Genomic DNA, 26719 nt, shown 5'->3' with positions numbered 1-26719 from the left:
GAGGCATATAAAGTGTTATGGTCAGAAGTTAATCTTTTACCAAATGCGCAGATTTTTATTTTGCTGCAATTTCACAAAGGAAAAAAAAAGTGATTGGGTTAAATTTACAAAGGCCCACTGACATTGGATAAAAATGAACGCAATTTCTCAGATGTTGCAGCGTCATCAGATATGTATCGCCTTTAATAACATATTATTGGGATCAGTGTTTAAGAAGATGTTGTATACATGTAGTTAATATGATTCATCCTCATGCTTAAGTCGCTCTTGGTTTTTACACATGTGCAGGGTGTATGAAAACATGGCTGCAATATACGTGGAAATTAAAATTGATAATGGAAAGATGGATGTATTCAAATAAACTAGATAATGAAATCTGATGTGTACTAGCAAAGGTAGGTAGGTTAGATAGGTTTCCATGAATATATTAAACTTGATGGTGTAAATCTGTGATGATACCCTACTTCGGTGCTGTTCTTGGGGAGTCTGTGAAAGGATGGACAACAGCGGAGAAAGAGGAGAAAACCTTAATGTGGTTTGTAGTCTTGTGATTCAACCTGCTTACTTGTGACTGTGAGTCATCAGATACTGTGAAGTGCTAGCTACCTCCTCTTACTCATGCCTGTGCTGTATGTCCCATTTCAGCTGGCAGATGAACACTCTCCATGATATTAGCATGGAAAAATTTAATGGCCCAGTAACATGACAGCATGTGACCACAGAAACCTGTTCTGCCAGCAGATTCTCTTATTTGCCTTTTGTCTGTCAGTCTTATCGGGCTCGTTAGACTAAGCCTATATGAATCTTCCATAAGATCAAGTGTCCCTTCCAGTTATGGCTCACTTGCCCTTTATCTCTCATACTTTACCAAAGAGAAGCTTTGTGTCAAATCCCCAGTACTTTTACTCCATATCCCTGGGTTTTCATTATGCCAATGTCACCCGGAGGTGCTGGAGGGTGACTCGTGGTTTGTAGAAGAACTGCAGTGGAATATGCAGTGTTTTTGGGGGGTTAGTAAGTGAGTGTGTGAGCGAGGGAGAGGAGGAGGCTGCAGTACTGCCTACTCTACCTCCTATCACATGGGCAGATTGCAGAGCAGAAAGGGAGGCTGGCAGGCAGCCATACTCTCTCCCTTCATCAGGACTTCATTGCAGATGGTATGCTGAGAATGCTGTCTTATTAGGATGCTGAGAGGTTGAATGGTAGGTAGTGGCTCAAACGTACACAGGTTCATACATGACATGCAGTTGAGGTTATCTCACATGCTGTGTGAAAATCTAACATTTCTGTAGTTGTGCTCACTGGATTTCCTCACACTTTGTGTCCATCACCGTTTACCAAAGTCATATAGAACTTATTACATATGCATTTTTGTATAATTTTTTAGTCTAAACAATTCAACAGTGGTTTGTTTGGGAGGCCCAGTGGTAGTGTGCACAATGTTTTAATGGATTTCACACAGCGATACTGTAGGATTGTTTTTCATGACTAACATATGCATATAATTCCCTAATTCTGTTATTTATAACCCATCTCAATCATGTGATATGTGAGGTGGTTATGAGATATATGTAACTTGCTTGGTGTTTATTCATCTCAAATTAGGGGTTATCGATATGACTTGAAAATCTGTATCATGATTATTTCAAACTTTTACCTCGATTTATAATTAATGAATGATTACATTGGTGCTTATCGGTCTCTCTCTTTTTTTGAGCTATGTACTCTTCATATTCGGCAATGTGATTGTGTTCCAAGTGATTAAACAAATTGCTGAAGTTACCTCTGATCGTTATCCGTGTTGCATTCACCGCTGTCTGGTAGCCTTGACTGGTAAGACCCAATCAGACGACGAGGCACGTTTGCAAGTGTCTGAGAAAACTCTGGAGTACTGTGGACTCCAAGTGTAAACATAGCAAAAGTGATGCGTTTTAAATTTGAAACGTATTAGTGTTGACGTAGCCTAAGGCTCAGTGTTTGCACTCATGTCATCCATATTGCTGGCCTCCTCTTTGAGTGATTGTGGACTTACATTCGTTGGACAGGGCGGAGGCATGTGCCTAAACACAGTTCATGAACGCACGCATTGGGGAAAGTATTAAACGAATTAACCAACATGAGCAAGATGAAGTCGGGGAGAGGTTCTAAATTTGATATTTTTTTGGTTAAATCCTCTTCCTTATAGTCGCTCAAATTCATATTTGTAACAAACAATTCCTAATGTTACAATTTTTCACAACAGAAAAAAGTATTGCGACATCCATATAAACTTCTCAAACCACCGCTGCAGCAAAATTTTTTAGGATCTCTGTGATCAACATGTCATACTTTTGCCATGTATTAGGAGATTTTTAATGATGGCTAACATTTAAATGGCACTGAAAGCTGTCTGACAGAAATGGACTGTTTTATGTAATTGCTTGGTCAGCTTGTAGGTGTTTGGCAGATGTGTGGATGAAGCCGTGGCACTCCCCTTATTGTTGTGACTCGCTCAAGGGCGTATGTGTCTGTCTGTGTGCATGTGTCAACAACACAGAGCAAGAGAGGGCTTGGGGGCAAGGGCAGGATATGCTGTCTCCCTTTCTCTCTTGCTCCTTTTCACCATGCATGGAGGGTTGTCAAGGATAGGGCACAGGCAGAAGGGGCAGCAAATTGATTATCCAGTGTGCAGGAAATGTGTCCAAGGCCTCTGCAGGCAGGCTGGAGACAAGTAAAGGCCTCTTTCAATGGAAGCTCTTAAACATACCAGAGCTAATGTAATTATAAAGGGGTGTGCGATGGGCTGTTACATTAGTTAGTGTTGGTGCTCCAAATGTTGAATAACTCCAGAACACCCAAACCCTGCCTTCATTACAGCCCTGATGTGTTCTCCACATCGGTCTCTACTTATGTAACCCATGTGTTATATTCCCCGCTCAGCCAGTGAGCAGCCAGTCATGTATGTATGGCCAAAGATGGTTGATAGATCTCGCACTGTGGATAAAGAGAAGCATATCCTCTGTTATCTTAGAGCATTACGCTAACTTTGGTGGAACAAACCTGCATGCAGACAGATTATTTCCCACATGATCAATTTTTTCCATTAGTGGAGATGTTCAGTGCTAGAAATGGCATTTGTAATGCACGGTTGCTATCCACGTTTTCAAGTGCTGGCTATTACACAATATCACCCCCTATGCAAAGAGTAAACTAATTGACAAATTGCTAGAACAAACAGAAGGTCACCATATCAATCAAACCTTTACCTTTCAGATACAATTCTGCTGAGTCTTCTCTCCGTACAGGCTAAGTGGATGGTGACCTTACAAAAAAGCTACAGGGAGGAATTAGCTGAACTCCAGTGTCGGTTACACATAAGAGGGGGAGACAAGTGGGGAAGTAAGATGGGAAACTTGTGTTTGGATGAGGGATGGTCATCGTACTGCTGAACCCTATGCAGACAGGGCCGATTGACCTGATTAGGACCAGTAAACCGCTGTCTTTCCTCAGGTCGCCACGCCCTGCTGCCGTAATCTCTGTGACCCTTGTAGGTGTACGCATAGCGACATACAACCGCTGAGGGTGTTACATTCCTCATCGCCTCATGCTGGGATTGTTTTGGAGCGACACACATTTGCCCACACGCGCTACTTACAGAGCAGACTCACACATTCCAGACTGACCTCCTAATGAAGAGGGAGGACAGGCAGATGTCTGTGTCTGTTATCAGCTCGTGCTGTGTCATGAGACTTAAAGGCCAGGGGCACAAAATCATGTCATGCAGCTCAGCCAGTTTTCAATACACCCACCTGTAACAGCTGTATAAGAGGAAGTGACGGAAAGTTTGAATTATTGTGCTATATTGAAAAAAAAAAAACTCAAAAAACTTTTCATAATAATAACCAGGAAGAGACAATAATCATGTGAGTCCGGGTGAGAGGAAATGTAATCATGCACCTATCGCTGTCATAAATCTATATGTGGTCATCTTCTATACTGAGTATTCAAAGCAAAAAAAATCTGTTTTCTGCTGCTGCAAAAACATCTTGAATGAATGAATAAAAGCTTCTCACATCTTTTCCTTTTCATATCATGTTCTCTAGTTTTCTTTGGCTCATGATGTTGCATTTTTGCCCTTATATCCTCTTTTAAGTTTTGGTCTCAATGATGCAAGTTGTTGTGTGAGGCTGAGGTAGTTATTAAACTGAATAATAAGACAGTGGTTAGTCTCGGGATTGTTAATGCAGATTGGGTCAAGGTGTATGTCTGGATGGATGTTAACCCAATCGAACCAATATTTAATTTGAATCATGAGTCTCAATATCAGGTTTTTATGATGGCTAGATTCTTGATTATTGAAATCTTCTCTGAATGAGACAGGCATAAAATCTGTTTAGGTGAAATTCTGTTCATGCAATCAGCATTAAATTCCAAATTTACATTGCAAACTAAAAAGGGACACAAAGCCATGGGGCCTTTCCTGTCAGCGCTGAATCCTTCGTTATTAATAAATGTTTTGAAATGAATAAGAAACCACAACATGACATTGCACATCAGGGATGGGCTGAAGGCTGGAATGTACCAGAAGTGGTAGAGGTCAGAAGAGGAAAGCAGTAAATGCCTTCTCTTACTAAATTGAGGTTTCAGCTTTGAAGCTGATCAAGCCACTCATGGTTTTCACTTTCACTTCACAATTTATGTTGACTCTTCATCATTCACCACTTACTTTTTGTGCCACATTTAAACCTTCGTCTTGATGCCTCTTTGGTTTAGTGCTTTGTCAATTCACTTGAGCAATAAATTGTTAAACTGCAAACACTTTTCTTTTAGCATGTGGTTTGGGACTTAAAGTTTATAGAAACCCACATTTTGAAGTTATCAAAGATCAAAGATTTAATAAAAGTTAACAGTGACGATATCAGCATCAGGCTGTATATCCGGTGAATTTATTGGCTCCTATCAACATCAGAGGGCCTCAGGATCAGCTGCAGATGTCTGGTGTAATCAGTGATGAAAAGCATAAAACAAGTGAATCTCATGAGATTACGTTAGTCACATTATATACATCATCATTCATGTAGAATAAAATGACCTTCCAGGAAACGTATGGCCCAATTGGTTTCTTTGCAAAGGATCTTACATAGCATACTAGCCTCAGTGATGAGCATGCAGTAGTCTTTCAGTACTCACCTTATGTCATTGAATTTTTTCCATACATCAGCTTTGTTCAATTTCGTTCACCTCATTCTTTTTGGCTCACTTTTTGTTCCAGCTTGTGATGGGGCTGAGTGGAAACTGTTTGAGCCCTTTGCAGAAAATATGGGATATTAGAGGAGAGGATGGGAGCGGAGCTGACTCGAGAGGGGGAGGGGGCATGTAAACGCAGCCACAGCAGCAGAGACAGTGAAAGTCGTGCACGAGCACTATTCACGTGTAGGACAGCGTGAGGTGGCACCACACACACTCGCTTCTGCTAGGGATGATGGGATTCCAGTCATAATGTTGGAGGCTGATAAATGTGGTAAATTCAGTTAAGCTAAAAGAAAGGGAAAAGCTGTAAGATCTGTATCTTTTAATCGGTAGTCATTATCTCTCAGATTTTGTGCCGCAACAAAACATAAAAACACCCACCAATGGCATGAGATAATTTTGTTAATTTGAATGCAGTTTCAGGAATTTTCTATAGGTAAAAGTCACGAGAATAGGGCAAATGAGTTATTGGTAAAATAATTCAGGACTTAATCCTAGATTAAATATCTTGTTCAGGTGATTTTCTTTTTTGCAGCATGGATCCCTTCAGAAAAAACAACAAGATATTGATGCTCTTAGGGAGCTGTTCCTGGAGGCCTCTGCTTCGATTGTCTGCAGACCAAACAAATCCATTAATGTCCATAATATAACCAGAGATAAAAGGCCAACCCCCGCCTTCCCACGCATAACAAGGTGGAACATCACAATGCTAAATGAGTCTGGTGAAATGCAGTTTGGACAAATGCTGAAATGTTTCCTTGCTTTACAGGAGAGTCATAGAATGAAGAAGTGTGTGTGTCTGTGTGTGACCATGCATTCACTTCGGTGTATGCAGACAGGGAAATAAGAAAATGCCAACAAATGTTATCAAAGTAAAACCAGTTGAAAAGTATTGTTGATATGGCACATGCAGGGTGGGAGTAGTATAATGGCTGATTCTTTGCAACAGTTCACTTGAGTCTGCTTCACTTGAGTGGCTGAATATAGATTTGTGTACTAATAAATTTACAGTAGAACCTAATGCTCTTTTACTGTCAGTGCATTACCAGTGCACCATCCTCTCCACACAACCAGTGGATTTTTCACTTGACTCTGCTCACATCCATCACCATTCATCTCTGACTTGATGATGAAAGCACGGACTAAAAAGCTAATGGTGTGTTTTGTTTTAAAGTTATGGCGCTCCTGGCTTGCTCCTCTTACGTTCTCTTTGGTTCATTGCCTGAGTTGGGTGAAATGGCTGGACTTTCCCACATTCAAGAGACTGAATGTGTTTTGGGTTTTTTCTTTCTTCAGTTTTTGTGCCCTCACTGACACAGCTCTCTTTCCAGACTGTATTGTTTGGTTTCCTCTCACAGTCTGAGGGCTGAATTCAGAGGCAAACTGGAGAGCTTTACAGTCCAGGCACGGGTAGCTTGGTGGTAGGCATGATGCTCACTTTGTATTATTCATGTGTAAGAAGTGAGGAGGGGTTGGCAGTATATTATTTTTGAAACCTTAATTAATAAGACGGCTGAGCTGACTCTTGATCTGGTTGGCAACTGGAGTCCTCTGCCTCTGGAGTTGTGTCATGCTGTTGTTTGAACACTGTGCTGCAAACTGAGATCAGAAGTATGCAACACACATACACATACACAGTTTCACGCGTCATTCCTGTCCTCCAGAGAAAACGCAGGATAAAAGGTGTTAGTCATCTGACATTAGCTTGAAGCATCAATCATTGCTTATCATTAATGTTTTCTGGCTATGTCAAACAAGTGATGCAGCTTGTTGCTATCTTTTTTTTTTTTTTGGGGGGGGGGGGGGGGGAAATAAGATGTGAGTTTTCACAGATCTGTGTGCCAGAGTTGAGCTCATGATGTCACAATGCTTACATAAAACAGGAAAGCATTTAAAATGAGACTTCAGTCTCTGAGCAGAGGCTAGTTGAGGAAATCCAGGTCACTGCTCTGTAAAATGGGTGCCTTTTGTGAGCAGTGAATGTAAGGGGCTCTGTATTTCCCTTGTCTGTGCAGCTTGGTCTACACTGTTGTCAACACTCAGCCATTCTGCCTGGATCATGTGATGATCTGTATGCTGTTTTGAGACAAATCTGAGACAGTGTTTTATCTTAATTCAAAATTTAAAACAAATTTGGAACTGTTTTGAAAGAACAGATTAATATCATAATGCAAATGCAGTGTTATAGTTTATTTCTCATCATGACTTTCACTTCTCTATAGATTTAATGATAGCCAGCAATGACTAATATTTGGAAAGTTTGTGTCATAGATTATATAAAAGTCGTAGATTGTTGGAGTTGACAGAACTGTTACTACTGCTCAGTTTGCGGATATTGATACATGGCATCTTATTCGTGTGAATACTATTAATGTATTATTACTGTTTCCCATGATGTTGATTGCTGAAGTTGAGCTGAGAATGAATATCATGTTGTGGTACCAAATGTTTAGAGATCTCCAAGATATAAACTATGAAGGAAGCAGCTGATCTTTAATCCTTTTCAGTTTTTGTTCTGAATCACATGCAGACGCACTTCCCCAAAGTTCATTGTGAAAAGGTTGACACAGGCAAATTTGAATTGTTAATACATTTAGTGCTATTTTTAACTGGAAAACACTGGTCTAAAACGGTGGAGGTATTACTATAGCTTTCCATGGCGCAGGATGTGTTGGGACAGGCCTCTGACCTTTGAGGCAGCACCTGCAAAGAGGAGAACCTCCTTGGAACTGGTGCATGAGAGGCAAATTGTCTCTTCAAGCTGTGAAAACAGCTGAAAACTCTAAGGATCATTTTGTTAATGTTAACATTGTTTGACAAGTTGGTGTGTTCAGAATTTGATTAGACACATGGGGCATTACACTTGCATATCATTGGCATGTAATTTGGATATTTACTGTTATCTCAGCTCTGACTTCATGCTAGTTCTATGTGCCTTGTGGGTTTAACCCCCCATGCCATCACCTGAGAGGCTGCCTAATATCCCTCTCTCTTTGTTGCAGTTCTGTGTTTGTTTAGCTTCTGAATGGAGTCCTGCTGGCTTAGCATGTTTTCGGTGTCTGGTGGCTTCTAGAAGCCTCTCTGTTATAATGGACTCAGTGAGTCTGCGTGAGCTGCTAATATCAAACGGCACTTGCAGCCCACACTAGCTATCAGTGTCTGTGGGCTGGGAGCAATGTATGGTTTGGCTATGAGTTTGGCAGAAAGGTTGGGTGGTTGAAATCTGTCCATTCCTTCCTGTCACTGACAGTCTGTCGGCATGTGAAGCACTAGCCACCATCTGCTGCTGTATAAATAGACAGTAGTCAGAGCTGGAACAGCTGGCACATAGGCCAGGACTGCGCCCTTTCCCACTACTTTCTGGCGAGACAGGCAATGAAACCCATAGTCATTTTAATGTATGACTTCTTTTATTTTATTTTTTGGCACGAAGTTGCTAAAAAGTAAAATACACTTCATAGAGAAATTATGAACAAACGTGTAATTTCAGCTTTCTGATGATTTTTATTTCTTAAATGTCATGTTAATACGAAACCCAGTTTCCATAACTGAGACAAGGAAATAAGAGAAATCCTGTTACCAAATGTATATGAATAATAAGGAAAAACAGCATGTTTGTCTTTTCACCGTACTATTTCTCCCCACACTCTACGAACTAGGAATTAAATCAGATTTCTGCAAGTAAACATGCTTTTCATTGCAGTGCATGTAACATATATTGGGATTTCCTGCCCAAACCAGATTTCTTCAAATAACCTGGTTTCATGGGTGCAGGTAAAGACTGTCACTGTATTTATTTCAAATAAATCACATTTTCTTTTCACAACAATAGTAAAATTAACATATTTTTTAAAGTAGTCTAATTGTTTTTAATGCACACTTACTACATTTATCTGACTCCAGTCACTTTCTAACAAAAACATTTAAAGTTTCCTTTTTCATAAATGTGGCAGCCACTTTTTCTAAAAAGAGAGGGGGGTGAGGCAGTGTGAAAAGGGTCATTGTGATAGAGGGGACTGGGCACATAAAGCCTTGTCATAACAGATTACCTAATGCGTTTTGCAGGCTCCGTTGTCAACTGCAATACCCTGTATTCAGTGCATTGTTCTGGTGTCTTCCTGCTTTTTTCTCCTCTCCTCTTTCCCAGTAGGAAGAGAAAAATTACGTGATCAGCCTTCTGAGTAGAAACTGAGGATTTGTTGGTACGAGCTTAATGCATTCCTTTTAGATAAGAGTTATTACTCTGATGTAGAGGCTCATCTGATGAAATGAAAATGTGTGCTGTTGACATTAACAGAAAGTTGGGTGTAGTATGTCTGAGTCAATGACGGTGATATGGACTGTGGTTTGAAGGGTTATGTGTCCTGGCTACACAAACTCATCTAACATCATCTAAGATAAACCAGGGTTTTCTGACAGGAGTACTCAGCAGAGGAGTATTGAATTGCTGTGTGGATTTTTTTTTTTTAATTAAAGGCCACAAGGCATCTCCCTGACCAGATGGGAAAGTGCACTGTATCCAAGAGTGTAATCAAGATACCACATGTTAGTTTCTGTTTTGGATATGTTGTATGTCCTGTGTTGTGGCTGTGACAAGCTCAGCTGTTTGTCAAATGTGCACAGCAGTGCTCAGACACTACTTTTAGCCTGCAGCTTTGAGCTGCATCCAGTGACAACTCTGTCACCTGTGCCGCAACCCTGGCAACCAAGCCATCACAGACTCTCTTCTAAAGACACTGGATACAGCATTCAGAGCATTTCTGTGGCCACCTCAGCATCCGCCCCATCCACTCTTTATGCTCCCTATTCAAGAGCAATCATATTAGCATTAATGTGGCAATGCTGAAACCAAAACCAATGTCAGCAGCTACTTTGCCTCACCACTCATGCACAAACTGACACAGGTGTGCAGTTGCAATTTTGTATTGTGGTACACAGCATTAGCGCTGTAGTAGCATCAGTTTCTACCTGACATTGTGATAGGACAGGACATTTAAATCCTGTATATACTCCCATACCTGTATGATACAACACACTTTTTAAAAAATATATTGTTTTTTAATAATGAGGTAAATTATAATCTGTTCATTTCATATTACTATATCAAACAGCATCTATTAATAGCAGAATATAAAGAAGCTGATTCACATTTAAATTGTGCACAACTTTTTTTGAAACTACTTGCCTGTCTCTGTTAACTGCCTCTAGAAATGGAATTTGGCAATGATTTTATATTACTTTTTTATATCATCTCTCTACAGTTAAGATGTGGCTAAATTGTCATATGTTTCCGTTATTACATATGCAATGAGTGCACATGGTTGGGGCTGTTTGTTGCTGTTGGAAGCAACATTTAGTAGAAAATGGCAGTCCTGTGAGTGAATTAATTGAAATAGTATTCTTCAGAAGTCAGCTGTTACATCACACTGCTGCCCGTATATATACAGACCCCGGGGAAGCTATTAAAATTCCTCAGTCTCGCTGAAAGAAGCACACATGGTAATTACAATTCTGCCCAGATATTATTTCTCTGAATGCCTGGGTTCCCTCAGCAGTTCATGCACATGTTTTCTTTTATATTTTACGTATGCATCTATTTTATGGCCTTATCATCTTCCTGTGATGCCTGGCAGGCATCGATCAGTTTGAACTAACAGCTTGTAGGTTACTGCAAGCGAGACGCTGATATGTTCAGCCATTTTAGACCCTGCTTGTCTTCTAGTCTCAGGTGAATGGGGGCTAGCTTTCAGTTCCCATCTGGTGCTCAGAGACCTCCTAACAACCTAATTACTGAGGGGTGTCTTTGCTTTCCTGGCCAGATTATAGGCCCCATGGTGAACACTGGAGTACAAAATGTCTGCCGGCTACAACCAGCTGAGTGATGTTCTTTAGATAGAAGGATGTGGTTAGTTAACTGGTATTCACCCTGCCTTGAAATGGAAAGCTCCTATGGAGTGCCAACATCCTATCAGCCCTATATTCTTACGAGCAGGAACTGAAAATGCAGAACTGTGGCATTTTGGAAAAATAAACATTTGACTTGCCCTCATATGTCACTCAGTAGTTTGTATCTTTTCACTGAGCATGGGTTTCTGGCTAAATATCTCTGTCTTGAGAGAATCGTTTCCCCTACTTAGTCCGCCACATGTCATCTTTTGCATGTCTTCCGTTTTTATAATAAGGGAAGTTCAGTATTTGATGCCCAGATGGCAACACAGTAATGATAAAATACTCCTTAATGTTGCTCTGTTACTCATAATGTTTTTTTAAATTGATTTTTTGCCACTTTATTGGACAGTTCTTGGAGAAGATACAGACAGGAAAACAAGGTTAGAGAGAGTGGTTATAATTTACAACAAAGGTCCTCGGCCAGAATCAAATTGTAGACATTGTGGTTATTTGGCATTGGTTGTAACCATTCCGCTTTCAGGGTACCCCTGCTTACAATGTTAAATATCCTGTCAAACTTCAGCTTAGTGTTTCCTGATATGCAGCCAGTCAATGTGCAACACTACCTTCATTCTCAAAAGGTTCCTGAAATGATAAACTATTTGTCTTTTTTGCTTCATCACAACATCCTAATTATTACATTTTCCATTTACAACGCATTTAAAAGGTTTTTGTGCAGTAAAAGTTTCTGGTATTGCTTATGGAGTCTGACATGATAAGTAGCTTAATGTCTTAGTTACAAATCCTAAAGCTTTTCACACTGTGCCTTTTTGTATGTTTCAGGGTTTTTAAAGGATTAAAATTCTGAAATCACTGTTTAATAAATATCACGCGCACACACACACACACACACACATATACATGTATGTATATATACAATTTCTACAGAGCAATGATAGGGAATGCTTGAGGCGAGAGAAAACAGAACGCAGTGTGCCGCATCCTCCCCTCCCGTGCCAAGTTGGGGTTGTTATGGCAACCAGAATCTGGTCCTGTACCTGTTGCCATGGTTGAGAAAGACAGAGTGATGACGTTGTTTATTAGGCCGCAGAATGTGTCTGCCATTTTAAGTCAAAGATGTGACTGGTGAGAATATTTACTATAAATGAAAGCAGAGGAATTCTTCATTAACATCTGGCCTTGTGACTATTACTCTGTGTGCATCAGTGTTCACATAGATTTAGTTTGTATGTGTCATCTACAGGTGTAGAAGGTGAACTCAGTGAGTTAAAGTAGGTGAGTCATGCTGGAATATATGTGGCAGTCCTGTCTGATTGACATAATCTCAGAAAGCAGGGGTCAAATTCACCTCATTCTGCCTCAGCCGTTAATATGTAGAAGCAGCAACATTTTGGCAGATGTCTGTGTGTGATGACACATGAGTTGGATACACCTTGAGAGGCCATGTGTCATTCTTTCATACAAAGTACAAGTAATAATAAATTAGTCTTCACACCCTTACTGGGAGGAGATGTAACAATGGTTCCAACTTTATATCATAGTTTCAGGATCTTTGCTTTCAGTTCACTTTTATTCTCTTATTACGCATATTATGCATTGAAAGGATGTCATGGGTGAATCAGCTATCTGCTCTGAAAGCAACGGAGTGGGCAGTTGAATGAGACAATCATGCCACGTCGTGAGCATGATTCACCTTTATGAGTTGAACAGTCTCCCACTAACTGCCACCATGTAGTTGTGCTGTGCCTAGATACATTTTTACACTGTAACATCCACCCCTGTCTTTGACGAGAGCCCAGGACCAAACAGGAAATGAACACACTCAGAAATTAGAAAGCACACATCATGTCTTTTCTTGCTTGAACACAGCTGTGATTCCCAGTAAGGCCAGTTTGTCACAGTCAGTCTGGTGGCCTGTCATGAGCATCCCACTGTCCAAATGCCTCACACGTGGCACTGTCTCATCATCTTTCTGTTTTTATTGCTTAGGCTGCCCCTTCATTAATAGCCACTGTAGATTGTTCCAGGAAAGGGGAATAGGGGCATTGGTAACCTAAATCCCCCTTCATTTCTAAATGCCCAGGCTCCAATTTCCCTTTGGAGGCAGGTCAAAGGTGAAATTGGGCTTTATTTAGCCACCTGTTCTGCTGTATCCTCTTCCAGTGCACAGTATGGAAGCTACTTCTCTGCCTGTGCACCTTAACCTGTTTGAAGGTAGTAGGGGGTCCAAAGAAATACATTGGTTTTACCTGTGCTAGGTTGTAGCTACCCGCGCTTCAGTACAATGACAGTTGCTGTAATCATCACATCTTTAGCATAAAGCAGTTAGCGTTCTAGTGTCTGAGGACACGCTGTGCTTTTCTGTCAGCATGTGACCCGTGGAGGGCGATATGCAATCCCTGTCTCTCCACATCTCCTGCATTATTGATAAGTGTGTTGAAATCGTCTGAACACAGAAGGCTCTCCACTCTGCCTGGGACATATTGATGCAAAACCCTCTCAAGCACTCTCATGTCGAGGAGGCAGACCTGGCTTTAATTTGCCCATTAGCAGACAGAATTTGCATGAAACAAAACTAATTACTGCTTTGTAGCTCACTGGAGATTTGCTTGGAAAGAGTGTAAATTCTCTAAATACAGATTATATTGTTCTTGCTAAGATGCAGATTGCACAGTTTTCCTCTCACCCTGTATTTGGTCTCTATTGTTGCACTGTTACTATTGTTGCACTGTTTGGATTGTTGCTAGGCCCTTGAGCGCACCCGTTACTTTTAGTCTCTCAAACTGTTTTTTTTTCACTAGCCTCATTCTCAGTCCTTCCTCTCCACCTCCCCCCTCAGTTCTAAAGGTGGAGGTATGCATTTGATCATCTAGCCCGACTGAACTGCATTTGCCCTGACATAAGGCAGCTTTAGACAATGAAAGTTTGCTTAAGAGGGGGATCTGAAGAACAACTGGGGTACGGATATCTACAAATATCGTACAATAAATTCTTAGTCTCTTCCTGTCTCTCCTTTACATATGCAGTGCACAGTGTGGAAAGCTTGAACACTAGTCCCAGGGGTACCAGTAAGCATGATTGAGAGGGGTGACATGCCAGGCATGGCTGCAGATTTTTGTTCATTAAGAAATGTCTGTGCAGCCACAGAGAATGACTGCGTAGTGCGCAAATATTATGTCGTCATGCCTTTTGCAGATAAAACTGGGGAAGGTGGGGCAATAGGAGTAGGCTACATGTGTTATTACTCAAACTCTGTATTGTTTGTCATTCTGCTGTGTTATCAGTGCTGCATGAATTAAAAGATGGCGTGTTGGTAAAAGTTGACACTACAGTTGCAGTTCTCAAAAAAAGCCAATGGCTCATGATCTACCACTGGTTCATGTGACTTTCTGTTCCAAATATATCACTGTTAGTGCTCTGATTGAGGAACAGGATCTTAAAACACTCACTATTTGCCAACCAGGATAAAAATGATTATTAATTGGGTGCATTTAGATACTCCATTCAAAGTGTTGTTTGTGAAACTAAGATACAATACTTTGTTATTTTAAGGACTAGAAGAAATGCATGAATGGGAGTTTTGTTATTTGTTACTTACTTTTAAAGGACTAAGTTATCTAAGATTGAGATAAAGCAAATTGGCAAGCAAGCAAAGTGAGTGTGCAAAAAAGACAGCGGTAGGCTTGCAAAGAAACAACAAGGCCAGGATAGAAATGTCTGTGTCAGTGACTAGTTTGTTAAAGATTCCCTGCCATAATCCGAACTGACTGCACAGAAGCTTGTTTTGGTAAATGCTTAATTGTGGTAGAAGGGACATATACAAACTTTTCAAGCGACAACACAAAATTTAATACATTAAATTCAATAGATGAAATATCATAAATGAAATTACTTGAGGAAACATTTAAAGCAAGCTACAAGAATGTCAGTGTAGTTGTTCATATTCACATTAAAACCAGATGTTATCAACTACATTACTAATTTTGTTCCTCCCCCACAGCTATTCTCAACCCGAAAGCCCCAAAGGAACCAGCAAAGACTTTCAGTTTTGATTACTCCTACTGGTCGCACACTACGGTGAGTTTGAAGATTTTCTCTTTTCCAGTGTCCGGTGTAATTTTGAATTATGTTGTCAGCTTTAAATACCATGTGTTCATTGAAACTCTATACATTTTAAGTAATTTCTCTGTCTTTCCCACAGCCGGAAGACCCCTCTTTTGCATCACAGAACCTTGTGTACAATGACATCGGCAAAGAAATGTTGCAGCACGCTTTTGAGGGCTACAATGTCTGCATCTTTGCTTATGGCCAGACAGGAGCTGGCAAATCCTACACCATGATGGGCAAGCAGGAGGAGGGGCAGGAGGGAATCATTCCCATGGTTTGTTTTACAACATATCATTCTCAGTTTACTGAATTGCATAGCAGAGATTAAGACACTGAGTTTTCCAACTGTATTTTAAGTACTATATAATGCAGCCTCTTGTCTTGTGGTCTGTAATGTTTACTAGTCCTGTCCATATCTTTATACTCATTTTTCTCAGTTCAGCTGATTTGTAGCCTGGCTTGCTTATTGTTCTAGCCACTGCTTGATTGAGGAAAACTGGGATAGAGACGGGGACATGGGCCAGATTAAAACTCAGGATCCAGTATTAACATGGTATATGCCTTAGACTCTCCGGGCCCTGCAAAATATATGATAAAAACAATGATTTTCTGTAACAATGACTATTGAATTTTTTGTGACCCAACTCTAATTTAGACCTTATTGGCCTGATAGACATTATACTGGCATTATTAAGCAGGGTGTGACCGTGACTTGGTTCTAAACATGTCATCCCAAGGTTTGGTAGTTGACCACCCTTTCATCCCTTACATGTTTTGTTTTGATCAGATCATCTAATATAATTATCTTTGCCTTAACCTCTATTCTTATGACACCAAACACTAACACCACTTCAGCCTCATTCTGCCCTTACCATTTGACTTCTGGAAATTACATTTTGGATGAAAACATACTCAACATCAGCTTTAAAGTTTTACAATGTTTAGGGCTTGAATGCATCTGAATGTAATGTCCCTTTTCTGGCTCACAGTTCAAGCGACACGTCCCCTGCAGAAAAGTGTTGATCATTTGTACAAAACTCTGTATCCCGTTTGTGTTTATTATCCATAGATCACCCTGCTATTCACCTCTCCACGTGCTCTTAATTTGCACTAAAATGTCTTCCTTTTCTGCCTCTCAGCTCTGTGAAGATCTATTTGAGAAAATCAATGAGGACTGCAACAAAGAGGAGCTCTCCTACTCAGTAGAGGTGAGTCTCAGACTACTTTGGCATCTGCAGTCCCCTGTTGTTAACCCCTGCCTCTCTGTATCTATCACCATTGTGTGACTAAAGTTCAATCAATCACATTTTGGCTGAAGCTTCAAAGATGCTGGGTTTCCTCAACACATTCCTTCTGATTATTTTATTCAAGTATACACTTTTTCTGAAACTGGAAAATAAATGACCGAGTGATTCTGTTGTAGACATGCTGTATAAAAAAGAACATATAGTTAAAAGGCCAAATATCCTGCTATATAGTAATATACCTACATTTTTCAGACCTGCATTATATTATTTTATATCATTCAGCCTCAAGTTTCTGTTATGTTGCCCTTGGGCACCTGAACAGATATTATGTTACTTTTGCAAATGTTTCTAGGTCAGTTACATGGAGATCTACTGTGAGCGGGTGCGAGATTTGCTCAATCCTAAGAACAAAGGGAACCTTAGAGTGCGAGAACACCCGCTTCTAGGTCCCTACGTGGAGGACCTGTCCAAGCTAGCTGTCACCTCCTATACAGACATCGCTGACCTAATGGATGCAGGCAACAAGGCCAGGTAAGCTGAGCCCTGGGATCACGCTGAGATCATGGGAAAGAAGGGGAGTAGTAGTAGCAGTGGTAGCTGTGATGATGTGATAACCCACATCCTCAGAAGAATGAGACTATTTAGACTGAAAAATGATGACAAGATAAGAATGATTTGGTGTTGATGGAGGAATGGCTAGTTTTATTCAGGACACCAGAACCTTCCCTAAATTTTAATAAAACACGGATGTCAAGCTTGCTCTGGATAACTGAGATTCTTTATTGCGGGTAGTGAGTATTTCTCAATGAAATATCTGTATATGCTTGAGTGAATGTCATGTTATATGTGTGTGTATGTTTTACTGTGTGTTGTGTGTGTGTCTGTGTCATGGGAGCTCCTGTGGGAGGAGTGAACTCTGCCTTAATCTTCCTGTGCTGACTCAGAAGGCTTATTTCTAGGACATGGACGTGTAAAGCCCGTATCTCCCCTGTGACTATCCCCCTGAGTGCGCCTTGTGTATTTGTGTTTGGTGTCCTCACAGTATTATCCACCTCCGCCACAGAAAGTAATCCTTTTGACTCAATTCACTCTAATAGCCGTAAAGCCCAGTGATGATAACTCCAGTAATAGCCAAGACCAAGAATTTAGCGTTAATAATACTGAATAATTTAAAAGGAAAAAACGATTAAAGTGCTCAGAAAAATGTGTTACATCCATACAGTTCTGTATTTCCCTAACTATGGCGGTATGTGCTCACCTGCAGAACTGTGGCCGCCACCAACATGAATGAGACCAGCAGCAGGTCCCATGCTGTTTTCACCATCGTCTTCACACAGAGAAAACACGACAGCGAGACAGACCTCTCCACAGAAAAGGTCAGAGGAGACAAGAAAAAAAGTCACCTTCTGTTTTCTTAAATTATATTGTGAACAATTCACACTTAATCATGTTAATACCTTAATACTGTTTTTTCTCATGGCTCATTTATTAGTTTGCATCTTTGATTTTGTCTAAGATTTCTCCCATGGTCCTCTAAGTTGGTGGTGATTGGGGAAGGAAAAATAAAGAGAGCCTATTTAGATTTGACTTTTAGCATTTCCTCTTACTACAGAGAGACAAAGACCACTGTGTTATTGTAAGCACAATGCCTATTGTGTTTAGCCACTCTATCAGATTTTAGTGCCTAGCTGCATCTCACTTGACAATAACGTTCAAATGTTTAGGATGGTTTACACTTCCTTTCAGATATTTTTGACGGTTTGGCTTGTTAACTATTTCATGAACTTTGTTTTTGGTACTTTGTCCCTGTAATATCCTCATCCTCTCTCAGTTTGTTATCTTTCAAATGTACATTATTTATAAACTTGATGCAACTAAAATACATTTACTCCCTCCTTTCAGGTCAGTAAAATTAGTCTGGTAGACTTGGCAGGGAGTGAACGAGCAGATTCCACTGGAGCTAAAGGCACCAGGCTAAAGGTAAGTTTCTTATATCACCCAGCAGCTGCATTAACAATCAGTTCACTAGTATCAACTTGATTGATCTTGAACAACAATTTTTTGTCTGTGGTTACAGGAAGGAGCGAACATCAACAAATCTCTCACCACGTTAGGAAAGGTTATCTCCGCCTTGGCTGAAGTGGTGAGCGTTGTATGTTTGTTTCTATTTCTTTCTTTCCTTTCCTCCTCCTCCCTTTCAGCCCCTCCCTTACCCTATACAACTTTACCCTGTCTTCTCAAGGAATTAATGTTTGTAGCCTGGCATGCTGTAATGTCTGCCTCTCTATTTTCTCTCCTCTTGTCCTTGTAATGCTTGCTTACACAGGATAACTGTACCAGCAAGGTAAACCCTTTGACAGCTCAACCACTAACCTTTGATTCCTCCCACAAGGCAGATTTGACAAACTTTTGCCATGTGCAATGTTGAAGTTGCTTCACAAAGTTCTGCCACTACCATTTTATCACCCAAGTGCTGTGCTTTTATTCACCATGCACAATAAAATCCTTGCACAGTAGCAAAAGTGCATCAGATCAGGCCTGTACTCATTTTACTTGACCACTTGTCCATTACATAGGGATTTGTCATGCTGCATCCTAATATTGTTCACTCTTTACCGCCATTCCTAATACTCAATATTAAAAACAAAAGACTTACAGCAGTTGTCAGTTTTCTTTTCTGCCAGCCAATTGAATGATTTGTTTACTGCAGAGCAAGAAGAAGAAGAAGACTGACTTCATCCCATACAGAGACTCTGTTCTGACATGGCTGCTGAGGGAGAACCTCGGTATGAACATTAATATAACCTGATAAACATGCTTTACTAATGGAAAGTCGGGACATTTATGTATGTGAACGATTAAGTGAAATCCTTATTTCTGGGCGGCAAGAAAAATGGAACCATCTGTATCCTGTAATGTGAAGTAGGGGTAAAAAAAGATGGCTGGAGCTAGTGTTCATTACTCTCTGCCAATTTAAGAAGAACACTGTCAGCAGACTGTATTTCAACCAAACTAGACAAGCACACCCATGTCATTGGTTCAGACCTGCAGAGGAGAGGTGTACAGGGTATCTTCAATCTTAGCTGGCACATAGCAGTCTAATGTTTAATGTGAGTGAAGTCTTACATTAGTGGAATTAGTAATCAGCATTGATTTAGCTTTAGTAGTGTTTTATTCCGAGCCCAGCATTTTTTACTTTACATTGCTATGGAAATCCTCTTGTATTATGCAAAACAAATCTAATACTAATCTTCTTCAGGTCTGCATACAGTATGTCAGAAAAATGGCCTTGCACACACATTGACATAAAATTGAAATCTCTACTGATCTTTTGTTATCAGGTGGAAACTCCAGAACAGCTATGGTAGCTGCCCTCAGTCCTGCAGATATCAACTATGATGAAACTCTCAGCACTCTCCGGTAAAGTTTCCATTCAGGATATAGATGATAACATACAAAATAATCAAATAAGATAATTGTTCACATTCCAATTTATTTCGATTTTCAAGCCTTTCCAAATAAAGTTTATTATGAATTTTAGCTATGCCGACCGAGCCAAGAACATCAAATGCAATGCTGTTATCAATGAGGATCCCAACAATAAGCTGGTGCGTGACCTGAAGGATGAAGTGGCTCGACTGAAGGAACTGCTCCGCGCCCAGGGCTTGGGAGACATCCTGGACAGTGAGTTATCTGCTGTCACAGCCAGTCATATCTGCAGCCGCTCGGCATCTGCCTTCTCTCTCAGGGCCTCCCACCAGTTGGCAACATTTTCTGTCTTCATCACTGTTTCATTGCTTTCAGTCATTCAGCTTTGTTTCCATTGCAGTGCTTGTAGCTGTGCCTAGTACAAAACTAAAACGACTTATACAGCTTTTAGAAACTTATTCACCACCATACTGGTTTATTATGCTTCCTTACAGACTATATGATAATGCAATATATAGGATAATTACTATAGAACACTAATTTATAGAATATTAAAGGCTGTATACTGTACAAAAGTACTCCAAAGTCATTTAATGAAAATTGATTAAGTCACATTTGGCTTATCATGACTGACAACACAAATGGTAGTTTAAAGCTACATTAAAATATCACACTTCATTTGCTGTACACAAGAGTAATGGCTCATAGCCTAGTCAATTAGAGACATAATATGCCCATTAATAACTTCTAATATCTGAAGTGATTAATAACCTGCCTATTAGCTAATGCCTGCTTAGATCATGCCTAATGACATGGCACTCAACAAGTCATTCCATGTCATTTCTTATCATCCTCGTTATTGTTCTCATCCAGCTCTCTAAGAAATGTCTGTAACCTTTTCCTCCCATTCTACTGGTGCTGACCTCTGACCCTTCTCATCTTTTCCTGCTTCCCCTCAGTTGATCCTATGGGGGATGATTGCCCAGGAAGTGGAATCAAATGTGTGTATATGTGTGGTAGTCATGCATTGTCTATCACTATTTGCCCTATTAATAATAGCTAACATTGCTTACGACCCCCCCCCCATTACCTGTATATTAATCTGCTACCAGCTTTGCATGTAAATGCCTAAAAAGCAAAAGCTCAATAGAAGGAATCTCAGAAATGCAAGGCTTCCGTAGGTGTGCTGATCTGGCGAGGGTTAGCATGCCAGTAGGTTAGCATGCTTTGCGCTTGTGTTTCTGTTACTTTTCAGAATGATGGGGGTGAGGCAGCTATTTGCAGGCTCAGATCCAACTGTATCACAAGTTACTTTTGGAATATACCTTTTAGAAACATTACTCTAGACTAGCTTGTCTGTCTTCCCCACCCCCAATATACCCGCATCATTTTCTCACCATGCCGGCCTTTGACTCACTTTCTCAAGCTTCTTCTCTTGCCAGTTGTCTTTCTGCTTTTTATTTTGTTTTCTTTTACTAATCGTTTGCTGCAGGTGACAGTGCTCAAAGCTTTAGAATGCCACTTCTCAGTTCTCAAACTGAGGCTCAAAGCTACAGACAGAAAGGTGCATGATTTTGAATTTCTAAGTAGCTACACCAGAGGTGTATGTATACAGAGTTGACTAACTTGATGTGTTATAATAGTTTGTATTGAATAGTTAGTTTGCTAGTGTACCCTCTGCTATATTCTCAAATATCCTTAACACATCCTCCCTCTTGCCCCTTAGCTCTAATCTTTGAAAATGCTCTTTACCTACCCAAAAGTCAGTGTTCACCTGCTCTACTTAATCTGCACGGCAAGAGCACACATTATTCTGCTGGTATCCCACTGTGTGCTAGTTCAGTTGAAAAGCTCAGTACTTGGGTCTTGATGAGTTCTCTGTTTTTATGCCTCACATACAGTGACAGCCGAGACTGGGAACATTATGTCGTCAGGTTGTTGTCTCATTCTTGTGAACACTGTATCTCAGTAATGTCTTGAGGGAATTTCTTAAGATTTGGTGCAAATATTGATGAACTGATTAGGTTTGGTCAAAAGTCAAGGTCATGGTAACCTTAAGTTCTTGTGAACGTGATATATCAGGAAAGCCCAGAGGGAATTTCATTATATCTGGCACACAAGTCCACTTGGACTGATGAACTGGATGAACTGATTAGAATTTGGTGATCAAAGTTCCAGGTCAGTGTGACCACACCAAACACGCTTTTAAGTCGAATGCTAATTATATGTCCAACAAGATAAAATGATGAAGTGATGATTCACTGTGACATCATAATGTTACATCGTATTCAGTGCTACAACTCAGGAACCGAAGGGGAGATTGTGACCATATTTCTTGCAACTTGACAGAGGCATATAACTGCAAGGCGGTAATTCTAGTTCTGGAATATAAAAAGTGTCAACTGTATACATTTTCCTCTCCAAAATGGCTGCACCTTCCAAATCAATTAAACTCTGCATTTATTGGTCTTTTTAAAAATTTGGTTGTTAGAGGGGATGGTCTGTGTTACCTCTGAGGTCCTTGAGGGGCTTATATTCATATGAGGTGCATGACCTTTAGTGAGGCTGCCATGGCTCTGTTTTAGTGCGTGTGTGTGAGAGCACACATACATGTGTGTGTGCGGTGAAGCAAAACTGCTCGACTGCGGGCTGAACTTTGGCAGCATGTGTCAACGACTCTCATCTGTCCTCCCTCTGGATACTCTTGCAGTTTCCATCTCCCTCCCATCCTGTAGTTGGTACACTGATAGCGGTTTTCACACAGTGTGTTTTCATCCACGTTAGAGTTCAAAGCAAAAGCAACAAAATGACATCATCCTATTCCTTGGAATTGCACACACTAGAAATGTATTGCTCAGAGTTAATTGTTCTGCAAAGTAATTTTGACCCACATAAAAACAGCGCTCTGAAAACTCTCTAATAGAGTGTAAACTGAAATGTAATGCATTTTTTCTGGAAGTTGAAGAGTTGGGGTAAGCAGACTTGAAAACTACCTGGAGTGAAAACTGCTGCTGTCTGTAGCTGACCATTATACTGGGTGTTTGTCTTAACCTTTTGACATACAATGTGTGCCTTACATTGGTCTTCCCTCCCCTTTGTCTTTTCTATTTTCCCATCTCCTTCTTTCCTCTCTCTCTCTCTCTCTTCCTATTTGGTATTTGGTTCCTCCATTTTATGTGGTTTATTCCCTCTATCCTTGTCCTGGTCTACCCCACCTCTTTTTGTGTTGTTCTCCTCTCTCCCTCTCTCTCTCTCTCTCTTGCTGTTGGCTCAGACCTCAAAGACATTCAGAACAATAAGAATAGATACTTGGTAGCCTCAGAGAACCAACGCCCTGGCCATTTCTCCACAGCCCCTATTGGTTCCCTGACAGCCTCTCCATCCTCTGGCTCACTGTGCAGCCAGGGGGGCCTGCAGTCGGTCACCAGCATCCAGGAGCGCATCATGTCCACACCTGGAGGAGAGGAGGCCATTGAAAGACTCAAGGTAAACTAGGCCTGTGTAGGTTTCAGCACTCTCCAAATCACACTCCTGTCTCTTGATAAATTATCTGCTACTAGCAAAACTTTTAAGTTCTTCTGTTTCTAACTATAGATTTGAAAAGAACTAAAGCTCTTAGTTTTCATTCAGCCAGTTCATTCAACCATACCCTCAGTATAGCTGACTTGTGTAATAGGCTGGCTCATAAATGTTCATGCGAAGCATTTGCTTAAATGAAAACTTCCATAATACATACATCAATCAAAAGAGATAATCCTCAAACACTATGGAAACATACTTAAATGACCAAGAACATCTTTTTGCTTGAATACAAATTCTTAATTATTTATTAATATTTAATTGCTTCAACTGGGTCCTCTTCTGTAACGGTGTGTTTTCTCCACCTTCTGCTGTGAGAAATGTATATTTACAAGTGTGTGACATAGAAGAGTCCCCCCTCAGTGCTTGTTGTTCAATATTGCAATAATATAATATTGGCATACTATTATTGTTAATCAAAATACTTCTATCAATGTCTGATGTTCAATTTGAACAGTGTTAAAAAAAAAGTGCCTTTGGAAGATTTCTCAGTAGATAAGGGCTGTAACTGAAGCAGGTGGATCTTTACAATATACACACACACACACGCACACACACACATAAATACAGTAAGTATGTGTGTGTGTGTGTATATATATATATATATATATATATATATACACACATATGTATGTATGTATGTTTATGTGTGTGCGTATGTGTGTGTGTGTGTGTGTGTGTGTGTGTGTGTGTATGTATACTTTATTTATCCTCTAGGAGAAATTCAGGTATCCAGTAGCTCATTAGTAGTGATGATAATAGTTAATGATGAATAATAAACATAAAATAAAAATAATAATAAAACAACATAAAATATCAGTGAATAGATTGATAGCTGATTAAAAGTCAAGAAATTCATACCAACTTACAATAAAAGCCTTACCAGTACATGCACTGTAGTATTTGTTCAGTAAATTACAAGTACATGGCTGTGATTTAGTTTTAGCCCACACATAGCCTTTAATCAAAACACATTTTGCCTGTCAGTCCTCATGTGGCCTCTCAGCTTCATGTCTCTAAGGCTCGCAGTAGACCTCTCACTCTTCTGATAAGGGAGCACATAGGATTGTAACAACCAACCATGAGGAGCTGCAGTTTCCATGGCAACCATGGTGCCCAGTCCGTCCGTCATCCAATGACGTCAAGCACCAACGCAGATACGGAGGAAACTGGACTAAAATAGATCCAGTCTTATTGGCTTTAATAGTGAGGCGCATAATATCCACATTCTAAAGGCGCTGCAACCATTTTAGTGATCCAGATACAAAGATTACAGTGAAGGTTAACTTCATAACAATTCAATGTAATGTTAAGCCAAGATAAGTATATACTGCAATATTAAACATTTACAGTAAAAATGTCACAGAATATATCAATATGCAGAGCAACAGATGATTAAATTCCTCACTGCCTTTAAAAGATGAAGAACAGGTGTAGTGGCTGTACTGTATGATTAATAGAGCTTTAATCAACATTATCAGTGGGGTCACACTTTTTTATTGTATAATTTCCATAATATACATCAGTATGTTATGCTGCTCCTCTTTCTTTAGATTTGAACCCTGTTTGTTTTCTCTACCTTCTACTGTGAAAAATATGAACCTGATGAATCCAGACTGGGTGGGCCTGTTGTTACTGAGTTAAACATATTACCTCCAGGTCTGATTACCTTACCTTTGTTGTGTTTCCTCACACTTTGCCTCCTGTGTTCAGGAATCAGAAAAGATCATTGCCGAGCTCAATGAAACCTGGGAAGAGAAACTGCGAAAGACTGAGGCGATCCGCATGGAGAGGTCAGTGTTGACCGACAATGTCTGTCCATATCCATCTCCATCTCTCAAGGGGGTGATGTGTGTTCTACGTGTGCCTCCACCCCTCCCTCAATATATTCTGTCAGTGTTAGACAACCCCCAATAGCTCTGTCTCTGTCTTTTCACCCCACGGTGCTGTCTGTCTCACTTTCTTCACCTATCTGTCTCATTTCCTCTGCACTCATTCTGTCCATTTCCTTTCATTTCTCTGTCGTCACACTCTGCTGCACAATCACCCCTCTCACATCCTTTCTCCCCCTTTATCCACTCATCTGTAGCTGCAGACCTCAACCATGTTACTGTCCATCCACTGAGTCTCACTGGTGCCATTCTCTGCCTGTTGTCATACCACAAATCACTTGCTGTAATGTTACACACCATCACTTCTCATCCTCTTTCTCTTATCAACACAAAGGTCTTTGCTGGAAATAAATGGACAGAATTACAGTATATATTTCACTGCTGCAGAAATCTTTGAAAGAGAATGTATGCAACATGCTGTGTGAATGAACTGGCAATGTTTTCCAACGTAGGTCGATGGGAACTGATATTCTTGAGTTAACAGATGTTTTGCCTTCACTACAGGGAGGCCTTGCTTGCAGAGATGGGTGTGGCAATCCGTGAAGATGGGGGCACTTTGGGCGTATTCTCTCCTAAAAAGGTAGAACAGACATGAGACACAGACATTGATGTCGGGGGATTATGTCAAATTTCCCATGAGTGGTCATGCACACCCTTCCACCATCACTTCCTGACTTCTGTTTTTCATGTTATCTTTTTCCATGAGAACCCTCCCTCTGCAGTCGCTGGTTTTTCTCATCTGTTCACTTTATCATTGTCTGTCTGTCTTTCCACTCTTTGTCATTTGCTTCCTTCACACACTCAGCTTAGTGATGAAAGGCCATTTGATGAGCAGTTTGATTGTTTTCCCACCAAGAAGGTTTGTTTAATTGAATCAGCAGATGAAGCGCCTTTCCTGCATTAGATGTAGCCCCATAAATCACAGACTTTAGTGAGTGTTTACCAGTGATTTCAAATCAAAAGTGTGTTTATTTCCATTTCCCAAATCTTCACTTTCTTTTTTGCTTCTGGTCTCTGTTTATTATGTTTAATTAGTGTGTGGGACATCTACAGTTCCCTTTTCCCGATCGGCTTTGACATGATGGGGTCACATTAAGATTTGATGAGCGATTTTGCATTTAAGCTCATTTGAAGTTAAATTTTATCCTTGAATATAATACTTGAATCTGAGTAGATTAGTCAGACTTTTCCTTTGACTGCTTAGATCTATTATTGCCACCATGATGCTGCTTAAATTACAGTCAGTAGTATATTCTCCTCACTCTCCTTATGTCCAGTAGACGCAGCACTGTGTGGCAGCAACATAAAGACCAGTAGACATGTTAG

At 40.3% G+C, this 26719-nt stretch overlaps 1 protein-coding gene across 12 annotated transcripts in view; it reads left to right on the top strand.

Moving 5' to 3' along the window:
• kif1b (kinesin family member 1B) overlaps positions 1-26719 on the top strand; it is a 59763-nt gene that overhangs the window by 2086 nt on the left and 30958 nt on the right. For 2 of the 12 annotated variants that reach the window (XM_087179716.1, XM_023427441.2), the window contains exons 3-17: positions 15140-15216; positions 15341-15520; positions 16386-16454; positions 16846-17024; positions 17758-17869; positions 18396-18473; positions 18571-18636; positions 18820-18837; positions 19204-19279; positions 19835-19913; positions 20035-20177; positions 20882-20923; positions 23197-23408; positions 25215-25294; positions 25898-25973. In XM_087179716.1, coding sequence (XP_087035842.1) covers positions 15140-15216; positions 15341-15520; positions 16386-16454; positions 16846-17024; positions 17758-17869; positions 18396-18473; positions 18571-18636; positions 18820-18837; positions 19204-19279; positions 19835-19913; positions 20035-20177; positions 20882-20923; positions 23197-23408; positions 25215-25294; positions 25898-25973 — 1487 coding nt within the window. Of the gene's footprint in view, positions 1-15139; positions 15217-15340; positions 15521-16385; positions 16455-16845; positions 17025-17757; positions 17870-18395; positions 18474-18570; positions 18646-18819; positions 18838-19203; positions 19280-19834; positions 19914-20034; positions 20178-20881; positions 20924-23196; positions 23409-25214; positions 25295-25897; positions 25974-26719 lie in introns of all 12 variants that reach the window. The other 10 variants (XM_087179711.1, XM_087179714.1, XM_023427443.2 and 7 more) reach the window with 8 other exon arrangements.

Source organism: Seriola lalandi, unplaced genomic scaffold (genome assembly GCF_002814215.2).
Source record: "Seriola lalandi dorsalis isolate HSWRI2012SDOR001 ecotype SW California unplaced genomic scaffold, Sedor1 jcf7180002054861, whole genome shotgun sequence".
NCBI classification, from domain to species: Eukaryota; Metazoa; Chordata; class Actinopteri; order Carangiformes; family Carangidae; genus Seriola; species Seriola lalandi.
Note: the sequence above shows the minus strand (reverse complement) of the source record. Positions and strands in the feature narration are given on the sequence as shown.